Source organism: Trachymyrmex cornetzi, unplaced genomic scaffold (genome assembly GCF_001594075.2).
Source record: "Trachymyrmex cornetzi isolate Tcor2-1 unplaced genomic scaffold, Tcor1.1 scaffold375, whole genome shotgun sequence".
In the NCBI taxonomy this organism is placed as follows: Eukaryota; Metazoa; Arthropoda; class Insecta; order Hymenoptera; family Formicidae; genus Trachymyrmex; species Trachymyrmex cornetzi.
In genome coordinates, this window is record NW_017298480.1 from 86,513 (window position 1) to 104,247 (window position 17,735).

At 31.3% G+C, this 17,735-nt stretch overlaps 1 protein-coding gene across 2 annotated transcripts in view; it reads right to left on the reverse strand.

The window, feature by feature from the left end:
* tinc (transmembrane protein tincar) overlaps positions 1-16,950 on the reverse strand; it is a 59,224-nt gene extending 42,274 nt beyond the window's left edge. For both annotated transcript variants that reach the window (XM_018511516.1, XM_018511517.1), the window contains exons 1-4: positions 16,889-16,950; positions 7,873-8,152; positions 6,490-6,714; positions 5,663-5,794 (exon numbers count right to left, since the gene is read on the reverse strand). In XM_018511516.1, the coding sequence (XP_018367018.1) occupies positions 5,663-5,794; positions 6,490-6,714; positions 7,873-8,146 (631 nt within the window). In that variant the 5' untranslated portion in view covers positions 8,147-8,152; positions 16,889-16,950. The remainder of the gene's footprint in view (positions 1-5,662; positions 5,795-6,489; positions 6,715-7,872; positions 8,153-16,888) is intronic.
* Positions 16,951-17,735: the final 785 nt, after the last annotated feature.

Below are 17,735 nucleotides of genomic sequence, written 5' to 3' on the forward strand. Positions count from 1 at the left end.
CGTATGATCAATTAATAATTTTTTCTTCTGAAGAAGGCTCAATCCGAGAGCCGAAACTTGTAAAGTATTGTTTATATATATACATATGGCTAATTTTAAATGTTTTATTGCCGACGGTCAACTTTTGTTAGAAGTATTTTGCGCATACTCAATTTTAATTTGGTTTTATTTCCGACTGTCAAATTATGTTAGAAGTATTTTGCGCATACTCAGTTTTATTTTATAAGTACTCTATTGTAATATGAATAATTTAATCTTGAGAATAGTTGACACGTAACGTTAATTATACACTAGTTTTATTGACTTATTTTTGAATTTTTACAAATTTTATTATTGACTCTTATTTCGTCCCTTTTCACATTATTTATATATTGGAAAAGTAATTTTCTATGTTGTCGGTAAACAATAAAATTATTTCAAATTATTCTAAGCAATAATTTAAAAAGATAAATTTAATATAAACTGTAAAAGAGGAAGAGAGAGATAAATAAAATTACCGAAAATGTTTGAACATTTAACTTTACCCAAGTAGAACACAAAAGTCATGAGAACATTATTATGACCTCATTCGTCACTTATAAGTCAATTTTTAGGTATCAAATAACGTCATGATGACGTTCTGTGACTTTTAATTATGATTCCGTATTTTACCTGGGTAAATGGTTACCTTTTCCTGGTTCTATAAATTATTGTCGCTTCACACACAATTCTTTCTTATTAGCGTGGAAGTGTAAAATTTCCTATTAAGGTAGACCGAGGCGAATTGGATCACAGGGCGAATCGGATCAATGTAAATTTTGAGATAGCCATTATATGTTATTAATTTCATTAAAACAGCTTGCTTATAACAAAGAAATAATAAAACTAACGACAAATATTGATTGAACTGTTTCAAAATATGTATATATTGATCCAATTCGCCGTGTAATCCGATTCGCCTCGGTCTATCCTACTTGATTATTTAAAAAATTTACATTCTCTATCATCGAAAAAAGTAAACTTAAAGTATAAAAATCTAGTGGTGAAATTTAAAAAACAAAAAGTATTCACTGATGAAAGTTTGATTTAAAAATATTTATCTAGGAGACAACCATAGATTTACACATCGGAGAGCGAGCAGAAAAAGAATGAAAAGTATAAAAGTATGCAAAATGTTCTTGTCACTTGACATCGTTTGCATTTTAGTCTATAATTAATCCTAGCTCGCAAAAAGAGTCCGCTGCAGATGTCGAGAACGGAAAGCACACAGCACCAGTTTGTACAACCGCCTCCGCCGAGTTAAAGATTTTAATTTTGTGAACAATTCCGCTGGATGAGACATCGCCGGTAATTAAGCGGCGGAACTGGGTAGAAAAACCTGGAAGTATCTCTCAGTTGCTCTCAGTCGAATCGAGTTTTCAGTCCTAGCAAGCGTGTAGTGAAACAGTAGCGAATGTGCACGGACAAGCGTTTACGGGCGATGTTACTAGCGACGTTCTGTCGGTGCAGACTGTATACGTCACTTTACCATAATTACGAGCGAGCTTAATGCGCGCTGCGAATGATACCTATTTGCAAGCTTCGGTGGTGCATTACGTCGGATACCTTTCGACGTGCGCGGGCGCGCGTGCATGTAATACACACATATTGACTCCCTGTATTAATGCGGCTAAAGTCCGAAACACTGCCTGTCTGCGTCGATATTTCAAAATCGGCTGTACGCAGCCTGGGATTGGAGAACGTAGAAATGCGATTAAACTTGATTTTCCGGGCATTTAATTAACAATCCGATGGAAAACTCGTTTCGCCGATACGTCGCGCTGCAAAAACACTTTTGCTATATTTATAAATACAGAGTTTAAAATAAATGTTGTCAATACATAATCTATCCATTTCCTATACAAGACGCGTTAATGTCAATTGCAAAAATATTCATAATTATATGTAAATAACAGAAATTGATATGATTAATTTAATAAGGAGGTTTAGGTAGTACTATTCAAAATATCCAACAATTCCTCATTTATATAAAAAAAAATTAATAATAAAGAATGTAATACATAATTTATACACAAAAAAGGCTGCTATTCGTCTCTAAATAATTGAAAGAGACGTATTTAAATGTATCGAAATATCAGAACACATTTAATACATTTTTAAAAAGTGAAAAACAAGCGCTCGTAATTATTGCTAGTGAGCTGGTTCTTATAGTGCTAACGCTAATGTGCATTTCAAATCATTTAAAAATTAATATCACTTGATCACTTGAAATATACATTAGCTGTTAGCATTAAAACCTCGATTAAAACTAACTCGGCTCCCCCTCTTTTAATTAGCCTTGAACTATATATACTTTTTTATTTTCTTAACAGACGCTATATGCTGCACATTTTTTACAGTGCGCTACATCTAAATAAATTTAGAAGATATTTTCTATAGTGCCCTGGAATAATTTTCATGTCGAGAAAGCAAGCTTGGTTTATAGTGCAGACTAAGTAATGTAGTTCAGGGGACGTATGGGGATGAATAATGTTCACTGCACACCTTCGCCTATGACATCGACGAGTTTACTACCGTGTGTGTTATCGCTGGCGAAGCTGGAACTGCCACTGCTGCATCTGCTTGAAAATTTCTCCTCCTAACGTGATATATTGCACGATCGCACGCAATGAAAAGATTAAAAAGGCAACGATGTAACAACAATATTGTTGTCTGCTATCTATGTATAACTTTATTCAAACAAATTGTATGTTTGAATTATAAATTTCGAAAATCAGTACAGAGTAATAAAAAAGTTTAAATACATCAAGTTTTGTGTTTATGAAATCCAAGTAACAAGCTGACATTATTTATCATTTTCACATTAAAATGACATTAAAGACAAGATGACGTTATATTTGACGTTATTTTGATATCAAATAATGTCATCTTGTTATCTGGGTAGTAAGGTGTTAATTATATTTTATTAAATATCATAAAAACTTTTCATCGGTTAATGAACTAAAGACTATTTCATTAGCTGCCTCGAGAATTTATTCATGAAAAGATCCATAGCTATTGTTTGTGCGCCTCCAAAGCGCCTCAAAATTAAAGCCATTTTGAATGTTAATTATTGTTTTTGGTATTTAATAAGATAATTAACACTTTAGAGTTTGCTTTTCTGTAAATACGATATATTAATATAATAAACTTTGTGAATAATCTACAAAACTTTGTACATTAACTTTTTTATAGGATTTTATAGATATGGAAATGAAAACAATTGACTGTTAATATCATTAAAGGGGGAAACCTTCTCAAAAAGAAAACGTTTCAATAGTTTTCTTTAAAAAATCCTAAACGCCTTATTTTTAAATTATTTCGACTCTTGGACATAACTGTCCTCTTAAATACGCGATTCTTAATAGTGTCAATTAATGTTTATGTTATTAGCAGTATCAATATTTGCATCTTTCAATAGACTCTGAAACATCACGATGTCACATATGTATGTGTTAGAAACGGGAGCTTGAAGCGCGCGTATAGATACCCGTTAAATTTCTCATTTTATGCGTCAAGGAATCTTGCCGTAAATCGCGGTTTATCGAGTTTAGCCTTCGACGTAGAAATGCATTTATTCAGGTCGGCGCGACTGCTCGCCAACGAGATGGGCGAAACCATGTAGAAACTTTCCTTCTGCTCAGCGGTTGATGATATTTCCGGAACCGAGAATATCTGGCTTGGTATTATCCTGCCGGTAAATAGGACGTGGAAACTTCGAACATGTTGCGGGACAGTACAATTTTTGAGCTGCGCGTACGTCCGACGAAACGTTCGTCTGGTTGTTTCGTTTCAATGTGTTCGCGGCGAGTGTATTTAGTAGTTTTGGTAATAACAACCTGCGCCAGACGCGGATGTTGTATTTGTTCGAACGAACGTGACTTTACGGCGGCGCTTTAATTATGGAGATTATTACCTGCCGGTCGGACATTAGCTAAAATTTATGAGATTAACGTACATCCGCCAAATTAGCTGTTGCCCATCATCTGCTGGACAATTTGAAGTTTACGAGATGATGGGTATCGTCGCATCGATTAACGTTATGAACAAACAATTTGTAAATTATTTACTAAATAGAAGAACTTAAAAAGGTAAATTTAATATAAACTATATATGAGAGAAAAAGAGATGAAGTTAAGTACCAACTTGATAAAATAAAGTTAAGAAGTGTTAGGATATTTAGATGACTACCTTTCTCTTTTTATGACTCTATAAATTATTACCATTTCTTTGCTATAAACGTAGAAGCGTATAAAATTATTTGATCAACCTAGAAATAAGTTTTGGTTGTTGAAAAAGATAAAATATAAAAATTGAATAGTCAAATTAAAAAATTCAATGTCAAGCAATTTATAATATCTCATTGTCAGATAAATGTAAAAATTTCTTGAAACACAGCGAAGAAATTATATAAATAGCAGTAGAGTGCTTCAATAAAATATAAAGTTTTTTTTTATTGGATTTGTCTAACAATGTTATTGTCACTGAAATAATGGGATTTATCAAATTATCAGTCTTATTTAGAGGTTTCATTTAGTTTAAATATCAAATGACATTTGCAGATCAGTAAAGCGAAAGTACTTTCAAGTGCGTACTGCATTAACAAACAGTAGTACGTTCCCTCGCTGAACCCTCTTATCCCATTGTTTGCACAAGCGAGGGTGCGCACGCGAAATGGGAAGCTCCCGGAAAAGTGATCGCGGAAAGATGCTCGGTCTCGCACGTGGATTTTATTGTTTTCTTTCGCGCTATATATATCTGCCGCGTTGTCCCCGTGAAAATTCAGCGAGCGTGGAATCGTGGTATACGTCAAAGTATACGCCTGCTTCTGTCGACATCGTTGAGCTCGACTATTACTCATTCAATATTGCCCGGGAGCGGTAACCGCGCTTTTAAAGTGAAATGAAAGCGTGGTATACTGCTCTGTTTGACAGGAAGTTGGATTTATGGGCAAAGTCACCGGACTGTCTTATCCCGAAATGTAAAAGTAATCTGAAAAATTATTTATATTTTGTTGCTATCTTATTTATTAACGTGTTCAAAACTCGGAATCGCGGGAGTATATTTTAGCGAAAAGTACGATAGAAATATTTCATTTGAAGCTTATAAAATAACAAGCTCGTAAAATGCGTGTATTAAAGAAAAAGCGAATGTCTTATCAACTAAATGCAACATAAAGTTAGTTTATTTTAGTTTATTTATTTTTACATCTAATTTTCAAGGCATAAGAAAACCAAGTCTTTTATATCAAAACTTTAAAGTAAATTTCTAACATCGAAAGAAGACTAAGTATTTGACAAAAGAATTTCAAGAAAAGGTGAAGAAAGAAGCGTGTGATGAATTCGCACTTTCCCAATTTAAAGTAGTATAATACAATTTAAGATTGCGTTCGGATAAATTTTCTTAAAATTGCTTAAGAAAGTTCAGATTTTTTTTATCTTACACGGATACTTGCACGTAACATTGATAGTTTTTAATAAAATGAAAAATGATAAAAACTCGACACAATATTAATTATTTATTTTATATTTTTCCTTTATACTCTTATTATTTCATTTATTTTTTTTTTAAAGGAAAATCATATGTCTCCTTTTTAAACGTAGAAGAAGTGTAACGAGTAGCAATGCAGAGACATTTATATTACCTTTTGGCAGAAATCCAGCGTGTATTAGCCTCGCTTCCATGAGCAGAGAGGGTAGGAGGAAGCACATGGCCGTGCAGAGATGCACGAAGGTCGCCGTAGGGCCACCGTGTCTCCATAAATTATTCACCAGACCTAAAAAAGAGTAGTTATCACCCTGCTCAGCATCTTTCTCGAAGTTATACATTGTAATTAAGATCAATCAGTCGTCTTTGAATTAAAACGTAAAACTGATGTTAGTTTTTATTCTATACTCAATTTTCTTTATGATGTTATTACATAAATTTATTACTTTTCAATTGTATCAATCGATGGAAATGATTGTACTTTTATGTGCTGTAAAGGAAAATTCCTGAAAACTTTCGAATAGTTAAAGACTTGCATCGAATTATTAAACGACCTATAAAATTTAGAATAAGTCATCTCCCTCTTAAACTTTCAAATTAATAATGTTAAATATGGTATTATATATCAGATTTATCGCACATTTACTGCTTTTTTTTAAACACTATTTTCATATGTATTTAGTTTGGATATATAATGTACATAACAACAAAATAAAGTATTACGTATAAATATAAAGTATTATATAAATATAAAATAATTAAAGATCCTCCCCTCCCCCAGATACCTATTTATAGTCTGATTAAAAACAATAAAAATTCCATCAACATTTTCAATTCAAATAAAAGTAAGTTAAGACAGCTTTTAATTATTTTATGTCTTAAATATAAAAATTAACTATAATTACAAACTCTACAGTATATTATGTGCGTTTTTTTGTACTCGTGAAATACTTATTTTGTACTTTGAAATTATGGTTTACTTACTATTATCAGGATTATTAGTGAGAAGCGAAGATGGAGGGTCGCGCGAACAAGCGCTCAAATGTCGGCCTAGTTTTATTCCATCGTTTGCCAAATTACCGAGCTTCAAGAATGCCGCACCAAGTAGAACCGGAAGTAGAACGACTCCGGTACCGGCTAGCACCAGGCAGGCATACAATTCAATTTTAGGAGGTGGCGCGTCCGCTGGCCATGGTAATGACAAGTAAGCTAAAGGAATTATATGAAAACACGCAAATTAAACACATTACAGAAAAAAATAACGTTTTACATACTTAATATATTTAAGAAGAAGCATGTGAATTGATATTGATGTATTAAAAAACAAATTAATTTGTCGAACTTAAAATTTTTGTCTTTTTAAAATCTTATTTTAAAAACGCAAATTATTTTTATTTAAAATCTTATTTTTATTTAAAATCTTATTTTGGGCTTTCTTCTTAATTACAAAATTATATCAATTACTATAATTGTTTTCGTGAAAAAATATAAACTTAGAGATTACCTTCTGTTCGAATTATAATAAAAGAAGTTTTTTTTTCGAAGGAAAAATAATCTCACTTTATAGAGCAATTAAACAGCTTTCTTGATATCACAAGTGATTAAACGAAAAGCGATAATGAAGGAAAGGAAAATCATTCGTTATTCCTAAATTTATAGATTAAAGAATTATCAGGAAGCATAACATTAACAGGATATTAATTCGTTTACAATTTCTTAAATCTACAATCTACTTAACTAACAATTCTCTGATTTTCTGTTAATCCTATCGAAATGGATAGGATTTATAAGATCTCTTTTTGGAAAGAGATAGATAGCATGAAAAATTTCGTTGGCAATTCCGTCTCTACCGTGTGTCTTTTACGTAACGACCTCCGGTAACGGAAGCATCGTACCAGCTGCCAAGAGAAGAAATTTACGCAAAACCGCCGCCGGAAACAGCCAGAAAATAAGGAAAGGCAACGAACCATTCGGAACCTCGCTCAGAAGTTTTACTGATTAAAGTAACAAATGAAAGGGGAAGAGAACCGCTTCGAAGTCGCTAAAGTAATTTCATAATCATCACTTTGTTCTTTTTATTTCATAAAAAATTCATGTTAAGTTATACATCAAATAGTTCTGCAGATATAAAATAATTGTACAATCTTATGTTGATGTCAAAAAGAAAGAGGAGGTTCCATCAAAGATTTTATAGTACGCATTGATGAGAGATTATCAGATTTGATTCAATTGTGCATGATAGTAAATAGGTAATTTATTCGGAGACGAAATCACTGGTCCAAAAGAAGATTTTCCAATGTTGTTAACGTGGTCGATCCCGTAGAGAGGCGTATTTTAGCAGAATAAAACGAGGTAGAGCTATCTTACCGGCGAATCGTCTGGCGTATCTCATTGCTATGTACGCTTGAAAAGCGACAGCTACGATGCCGTACCAGACGGACCAGAGGCTGTTCACATGACCGCGTATACACGATTCTTTCCTCGTAGATTTTCGTGCCCTCTTCGACTTGCCCGTGGTCGTGGTAACACCACCGGAGCTTATACTCGATACAACCGGCAGCGGCTTCAACGGCTTTTTACACTTGGCCTGGTTCACATCGTTATTGTTTTCGTATCCCATTAAGCTCCCAGTCATCGACATTTTGTCCTGAAACATACAATTGAAAGCCATGCACTTAATTTAATCCAATGAAAGTATAATGTCTATTAGAATACAAGTTGTTCAAGTATACATTAAATTAATTTTATTTAAAAAAAATGTACATATATGTTTTGATCTTCGTTTTGGGTCCTTTTCAGTATATAAAATTATATCCTAATAAACACTAATACATTAAAATATTCACAAAATAGTTTACCAAATTAAAAAACTATATAGTCAATCCTTATCCAAAAAATCGAATAGGTACGTGCTTTCGTAATCCTGTCGTATACAATTATATTTTTAATAAAATTAATTTAATGTTGAACAACTTGAACAACTTGTTAGCTCTAATAGACACATTCATTGATTCATTTATTAGAGCCTAAATTTCATTATTTGTGTAACTTAAGTCCGTTCATACACGTTCAAGCAAATTTGTCAAATATGCTTGCACAAGCTGCTTGTGCAAATTTATTTGAACGTGTGTGTCAGAAAACTGCACAATTACTTTGGCTTACACAAATAACTTTTCTGACACATATGTCCAAATTAATTTGCACAAGCAGTTTGCGCAAACATACTTGACAAATTTGCTTGAACGTGTGTGACCAGCCTAATGCAACTATTGTGCACAGGTGTGTGTGTGTGTGTGTGTGTGTGTATATATATATATACATATATATACATACATAACACCAGGGAATGGAAGTAACTCGTTACTTGTAACGAAGTTACAGTTACTTTTTTTCTTTGGTAACTGTAATAGTAACGAAGTGACATGTTTTTGGTAATGGTAACGAATTTTACAGTTACTTTTTTATCGTTACTTTGCACATGATTGGACACGATAAGACACAAGCCACTTACACTGTAAAAAAATTTCGTAAATTTACACATATAATATAGATGTAAAATAGATTACATGATTAGTCCCGTAAATATAAAAAAATCATGCAATTTTACAGAATTATGTAATTCCACAAAAATTATGTAAATTTGTTTTTATTGTGTAAATATATTTAATTTTATATTGACAATTATGTAAATAGCAGGATATTACGTAATATAACAGAAATTTTTCGCTTTGTTATTATTGTTGTTAAATGTATAATAATATATAGTGCGAAATGTATTGTCATATTATCGTTCCTGTAGCTACACATACTACACATTGTATTATACTTCCATAATCTGCTTAGTTACAAACCAAGAAATTATTTTTATTTGCATATTGCAAATTTACAAACGTGTGGACGTTTACAACTATTACAGTGGATCTCGAAATTATCCAGTATAATAGTTGTAATTTTACACAATTTTTTACAGTGTATAGCGCTTGAGACTAGAGAAGTCCCTAGGCCCGTGTGCTGTGATTGACGGTCGTCGATTTAAAAAAATGTAACGGAAAAGTAACAAAAAGTTACTTTCTCAAGTAACGGTAACTGTAACGAGTTACTTTTAAAAATCGGTAACTAGTAACGGTAACTTGTAACTTTTCCTACTCGGTAACGAGTAACTGTAACTTGTTACTTTTAAAAAATAACTTTCCATTTCCTGTATAACACAAAGAGCCTCCGCAAAAAATGCCCGTTTTCGGTACCTCGATTTTTGAAACTTTTATTATGCCAAATAGTTATATATGATGACCCAATAATCCCTGCAAAATTTCAAGATGAGCATACAGCCCGTTTAGGAAATAGGGGGGGGGGGATTAAAGTTGACCATGTCCAATAAAAAAATATAGCAATTCCACATTTGAATTCAAACAATAACGTCTAAAAAATTCAGCCTAAATGGATCTTTTAAGATTTTTGGCTGCTGATTATAAATATGAAATTATATTTACAAAATTCAAAATGGCGGATCCAATATGGCGGACAATTTATGTTAAAATTCATTGGATCTACTCGAAACTTGTTACTCGGGGGTTTTTGGGGTCGCTGATTACGAATTTGAAGTCAATTTAAAAAAATTACAAATGACGTTATTGTTCGAATTCAAATGTGGAATTGCTATATTTTTTTATTGGACATGGTCAACTTTAACCCCCCTATTTCCTAAACGGGCTGTATGCTCCTCTTGAAATTTTGCAGGGATTATTGGGTCATCATATATTCATATGTAACTATTTGGCATAATAAAAGTTTCAAAAATCGAGGTACCGAAAACGGGCATTTTTTGCATGGAGCTTGCGGAGGCTCTTTGTTCCTTATTTAATACCGAAAATCTTTTTAACGTAATTCGAATTTGAAACTTGTTTACGAATATTTGACATCACGAGTTATTAAAAGTTTCCAGAAAAACAGTATTAAACTTAAAAATTCAGTAATGTGATAAAAAAGTCCGTAATGCATATATACACTACTCAACAAAATTAAAGAATCACTTGTTCCACCCTGCAAAAATAGGTAACTTTCGAGATAGAATAACTTCGTCAAAAATCATCATATCAAGATTTTTAAAAAAGCGTTTTAAAGTTTGAAATCTCTACTTTTCAAACCTGTACTTTATAAAACCGTATTACTCATATTTCATAAAGTTGCACAAATATAAATGAAGATGCATTAGATCTCAAAATTTTTTACGAAATTTGCGAAGTTCCACGGAGCCAAGTAAAAATTGTACACAGATGCGGTCTACATCTTTCGAAAGAGTGAATCTTTACCTTTAATTCCTTTTTTTATGAAGCTTCGTACGATTTTTTTTCACCGAGTTATTCAACATCGAAGCAAAAAAGGTCGTTTTTGCTTCGACGTTGAATAACTCGGTGAAAAAAAATCGTACAGAGGTCAACAAAAAAGCAAATTAAAGGATAAGATTCACTCTTTCGAAAGCTGTAAACTGCATTTGTACATAATTTTTACTTGGCTCCGTAGAGCTTCGCAAATTTCGTAAAAAATTTTGAGATATGATGCATCTTCATTTATGTTTGTGTAACTTTATGAAATATGAGTAATACGGTTTTTTAAAGTGTAGGTTTGAAAATTAGAGATTTCAAGCTTTAAAATGCTTTTTTAAAAATCTCAATACGATGATTTTTGACGAAGTTATTCTATCTCGAAATTTATCTATTTTTACAGGGTGGAACAAGTGATCCTTTAATTTTGTTGAGTAGTGTGTACATATATATACATATATGTGTGTGTGTGTGTGTGTGTATTACGGACTTTTTTATCATTACTGAATTCTTAACTTTAATATTGTTTTTTGTTTAATAACTCGTGATGTCAAATATCCTTGATAAATAAGTTTCAAATGCCATAAATCTTTTTAACATGAAATCATGTTAAAAAGATTTATGGTATTAAATAAAGAACAAATTTTGTTTTAGTTATTGAAGTATAACATGATCGTAAAAGTCTAGAAGTCTATAGTCTTTCTTTTATCTCTATATTTTAGAAATAGTTCAAAATTATGAAAAACCGCAAAATATATATTCGATTATTTCAAGAAGCCTCACTTCCTTTAAAGGAATAGCTCCTTAAAATGATCAAACATGTATTTCGCGGATTTTCATAGGAAGTGAGAATGAATTTTGTAGGCATCCTGTATATTTAATTAAATACATAAAACAAAAATTTTTAATATTTTATAAAGCTGGTATTATAATACCTACTTTGAACATAAACACACACACACAACTCAAATAATGTTTTTTTTTTCGTATAATAAAAATATTCGTGCTATTTAATATTGTTTAACTGCAATTGACGGTTTAATAACAATTTTATAATTTTCCAGTAAAAGTTTGATGCTGTTCTTTTATAAGCTTTTTATTTGTGGTTTCAAATTAAATAAACATAATAAATTTCAAAGAAAAATTGTGTTGAAATAATTTATACAATATTAAATAAAATTTTCTTTCAATTACTTATGAACCTTATGTAGCTTAACACAATCCATGAAAGTCTACATCTAATTAAATACATAAAACACAACAATTTTTAATGTTTTATGAAATTGGGATTACAATACTCTGAACATAAGTAGCTTAAATAAAGCAGCTTAAACGAACTGCGATTAACTATCCGATAACATTTTTGTGATTTATCGATTTAAATTCTTTGTGTTTCCTATTTCAATCGCATTTTAATCTTTGTTAATAATTATTCGAACGGTGATGCTTTCTCTTGAACGATTCGAGTCATTTTCATTTTGCTCGACTATGCAGGAGTTTCAATGTGTTCCGACGGTTTATCTCTTGTGCGCCATTGAACCTCCTGGGAGGCTCTTTTTTCTCGTTGTATCTTTTCTTGTTGTCTGCGCTAAAGAGAGTGCAATTCTCGTCTCTTCCTCTTTTCTTTCAGTATTTCATAGTCGCGTTGTGCGGAAGCGAGAAAAGTCGCGGATGTGGTTATGCTAAAATATTAGGATGGCACAAAGCTTTAAATTTCTTATTTTTAATGCTAAAAGCAAAACTAAATTTAAAATAATTCTTTTCGTATTCCACATAGTCTGCAAATAAATTTTTTAGCATTCCTTATATATAGAACATTACAAGGACTTGTTACATGTTGAAATTTTCAACGCATCTTATTGTCTTATGAATATAATATTAACACTCTTCGCAACAGTCTTGACAAATTTATAAATGTCATAAATATGCAAGTAAATTACTCTGCCAATTTTTTTCTCGCACGAAAACTTAATTAAAAAGTGATGATTTACAATAATTCTAATTGAGGGCAATTAAGAAGTGTTTCATCGTCTTATATTGTTTTATACTATTAAGTTATCGGTTTTAATTACGTGTACCGCATCGCATTTGTGAAATAAGGTGCCATTTGTCTCGTCAGAACGTGAGGTCAGAGTAATTAAAATATAAATGTGCAGTTTTCAGTTTAGGACTTAGTGGAGGGCATTGGGCATGCCTATACCTGTTCGGTTACGAGCTGGGTTTTCAGCCCCTCGCGCTTGACTTCTCCGAGTCTGGGGGTTGTAAAGTGCAAAGTTTTATGATCGTTTTCGTTGGATTCGTTCCGCGATAAAATTTCAAGGAGGGAACGACGAGAGACGGTGCGTGCGAAGAAGCACGTGCGTGACCGTATCAGGGACCTGAGGCATGTATTCGCCTTCCTGTTTCACGATCTGAAAATTTATAGTTCCCCCGCGTACAACCAGCCACGAAATCCCCGTTCCACAATGGCGGATCTTTCCTTCTGCTTCCTCTTTCCTTCGCGAGCATATTCGATATCTGCGTGGTTTCTAATGATCATGATCATATAAAGTAGAGATAAGAATGTTAAACTGACACATAAATGATACGAAATTATTTTAAAGTGCGTTATGCAATAGCAATCTGTCTAATTAATATACAATAATAAAATCATATGAATATCATATGAAATACAGTGAACGCAAAAAATATTCATTTCAGGGAAAAATTTGATTAAAAAAATCTTATCTCTGTAAAAAATAGAGTTAATTAGTAATTTTATGATGTACAATGAGTACATTCTGTTTTAATATACAACGAAATTTGCGTATTCATGATCTAAAAACTAAATTTTTCAGCTCTACGAATACTTTATATTTGCGTATAAATAATAAAATTTTCATTTCCACTTTTTTTAAGATAATATATTTTAATATTGAGGATGACCCAATTGGGGTCGAAACGTATGTTACAATAAACTGTTTGTTTTTTTAATAACACAGCATTAAGACCTAGCTTGGCTCGTAACCCTATTCTTATTATATTGATTTTATGAATTATTTGAGCCTTAGTTCTTATATTATTTATAATATATTTTAATTATTACATATTTTTTTAGGTATAATAATTTCAAAAGACATAATAATATAAGTTATTTTATATTTTGTTAATAAATGGTTAATTGATGTTAACTTTCAAAAAATATATATATAAAATGTTCTTTAAAGATATCTCCCCTGTACGAGTACTTATTTTTACATTAACTGTAAATATTTTTGGGAATTATCCTGTGGATAATTACAGCATGATTCTAAAGCATAAATAGCGCTATCTGTATGGGGATCCGTAAGCAAGAATTTTCATGCTTTTCACCTGCTCGTTAAGTCGCTCTTACACGAAAGTGTAAGAGGAAAGTGGAAATATTAATTAGCATCCAGACGAATCCATATTACACGGTAGCATCAAAGGAAATGTCGAAAGAGTTGAGTTTTGTAGAGACCCCTTATAGACAAAAATTTACATGAGTGCGTTTTAATAACATAATCGATAAGATTTTCTTATAAAATGTATCATGCAATTAACTTAAATGGTGCCTACACTGAGAAAAGATACTGTTAATTCAATTAAAGTCTATATTACGGGCTGTCACTAACATATGTAATTAATTCATGTATATTTTTATTGACATAAAAGCCTTGATTATTGAAATAATAATTTATGCCTTTACGTCAATAAAAATATACATGAATTAATTATTTATGTTAGTGACAGCCCGTAATATAGACTTTAATTGAATCAACAGTATTTTTTTCTCAGTGTAATTTGGAAAGAAGACTTTAATTAGCTTTTTATCACACATTACTTCATAATTTAAAGTTCATTGAAAGAGACTTTAATAAATATCTTGCTAAAGTTTTTCTGTTTTTCTAATAACTCTGCTAATAATAAAACAAAAGCATTAAAAAACTTTTCTTGATATAAATTTTATTCCTCTTTCTCAAACAATAGGGAAGAATTCCGACATCTAAAGAAAAAATTAAATGAAATCAACGATTCTTTATACATCTATTGATTATAAAAGTCTTTACTCAAAAGATACTCCAATTATTTAGCTTTAAACTACAATAATTAACTCTTATATTTAAATATTTATCAGCTTCTTTTAACTTTTTCCTTAGGCATTCACAATTCTTATATTTTCGCCCATCAAAAACATCAAAAACATGTAATTTTAAACGTAAAGGTATTTTAAATGGCACACAGAAAGAAGACTATTCTTAAATCAATCATAATATACTCATATATAAGTAAAAATATTATAATTTTGCTTCAAAGATATTAATCTTGATTTGATTAAATTTGTTTTGATGCAAGTATTACTTTGCACTTAATTCAAGATTTGCTCAATTAAAATCTTATATCAATACAAATTCAAGACTAAAATTTTTAAAGCAAGATTACAATATTTTTACTTATATATGAGTATATTATGGTTAATTTAAGAATAGTCTTTTTCACTGTGTATGTGTGTTTTATAATCTCGTGTTATAGTGCGACTAAATGTATAGGTATAGGACTATTTGGATGCAAGATATAAGTAGCTATCAGTATTCTAATAATACTGCGATCGTATCGTCCGCGTTTATCTCGTATTCAGAATTCCCCAACTCTTCCCTACACACATTTCCAAATATTGAAATATACATAAGTTTTATATACATTTTCGTAGAATAGTACGAAAAATAATACAAATTGGAACAAATTATAAAAAAATTTTACATATAAAATATGTATTATCGAATTAATTGGGATACTTAGGGAACTTTACCAACGCTTTCAACTTTAAATATTCAGTAAAATATTGGCTCTTCAACTTCTGTGGTATTATCAAAGTGATAGAAGCCGCTTAAAATTAGCTTTTATGCTTGAAGGATTATGCTTGAAAGTCGCTAGCAGATTTTGAAAATCTTTCGCTAAGTCCACTGAATCGTCGTGGAAGCGTAAAATCCTCGCGCACTCGGCTAAAACTTTCGTTCAAGCACAGAGCCTAGTCGGATGGACGATAAAAAATCTGCAATTAATAGTATATTTAAACTGTATTTGTAATTTAATTGTATATTTTATGTGTAAATATTCCAGAAAAAAGGTACACTTTAGCGTCTTTTTTACGGATTTACTATTTCTGATATATTTAGCATAAACCGTTACTCGCGTCTCTTGATAAATATACTGATAAACTGTTTAGGGCGTATCATGTTTAATTTAATTAATTTTGTGAAAAGATAAAAAGTTACGACGAATCAGATTTTGAATTACAATTGTAAAATTAAACATAAAAAATTTTTTAATTTTATTTTCACAATAATCGTAATGACGAAAAAACTGTAATATTTTTTTGTAATATATTTTAGTTTCAGTACCTGCATATAAAAAATTTCGCTTTTATTAAAGACTCAATGTGTGTAAAAATTTCACTTTGTGTAATTTAGTGATATATAAATTTTCTACAATATTACAAGAGTACTCTCTAAATCAGTGGATAATCACTGATATCAGTGTCAAGTATGGTAATCAGTGAATGAAACGTGAGATCCCTAACCTAGCTTTATATAATGTGATTCTTTATATTATATGATCTAAATCTTGTTTTAGTGCATAAGTTCAATGAATATTAGAAGATCGAAATTAATGTGCAAATATCAGTATTTTATAGTTGTATAATGTTCAAACATTTTTCCTTTTTTAAATGAACTTCACTAATTATCCAATGCCAAGTATGCCATTGGGTAATTAGTGACTATCCATTGATTCAGATTTAGAAAGTATAATATACATACATATACGCTTTATATATATGCACATACATATTTTATTTATTGAATTTTGCTCGTCTTTTACATATACATTTATACTCTTCGTATATACAAGTCTCACAGAATCTAATTATAGTGTGTTGATTTACTGCTTTGGGAGAACTTCACTTAAAAACTTTTTTATCAGAAGATTTAGTCGATTGGTCGATGGGGTAGATAATTTAGATTCTCTTCAAGCACGAAATCGATATTTAAGTTACCAAAACTTACCAGATTTCTGTCGAGTCTTCTAAAGTCTCGAGTACGCTTCTCCACTGTAACCAACTCGAAGATGTAGCATCTTTGGCGGTGGCAGCGCCTGAAACATGTAGTAACAGAAGGACTTTTAGCAAAATTTCATTAATAAACTAAATTAAATATAATAAATAAACTAAATGACAGTAATACAAAAATATCAAAGATTATAATAAAAATAAAATACCACATAATGAGAATATTACATTTTATTTAAGATATTTAAGAGTTAAAAAATCTCTTAATAAAAGATTGGCCACAAACTTGTACGAAAATAATTCATCGAAATCATTGTACATGATCTTCTGTCTACATGTTCACACTGACATCTATATATTTACACGTAAGCACATATTAATTCTCATAATATATTTATATTGCAAGTACATAGACGACCAGCAACTTCATTAATCAGATTGTCTTCGTGATGTTGTTTGCATGGGATTAGATAATATTTGCCGGCCGGTCCTGTTTATTCTGGAGCAAGAATGCTCGAAGAGAGTCAACGTGATTCGCACGAATCCTTTGTTGATCAATAAAATTTGGTGCTTACATAAGCCGGATAATGAGCTTGTACCCGCTTGGACAGAGGCTACGTTAATTACGCTCCATATGCCCGCATTTATGGCTACGTACATACGTAGGTTTACATAACTCGTGCTTCGCATTTGCTTTTATTGTGCCGCAAATGAGTTGCTTTGTGCACATATCACGACGCGCGTTACCGTAAATGCGTCTTAAACTTCGCCGCATACGAAAGCGTAGCGTAGATTTTAACATATCGAGCCCCGTCTCTCGTACAAAAGCGTAATTGACCGTATAA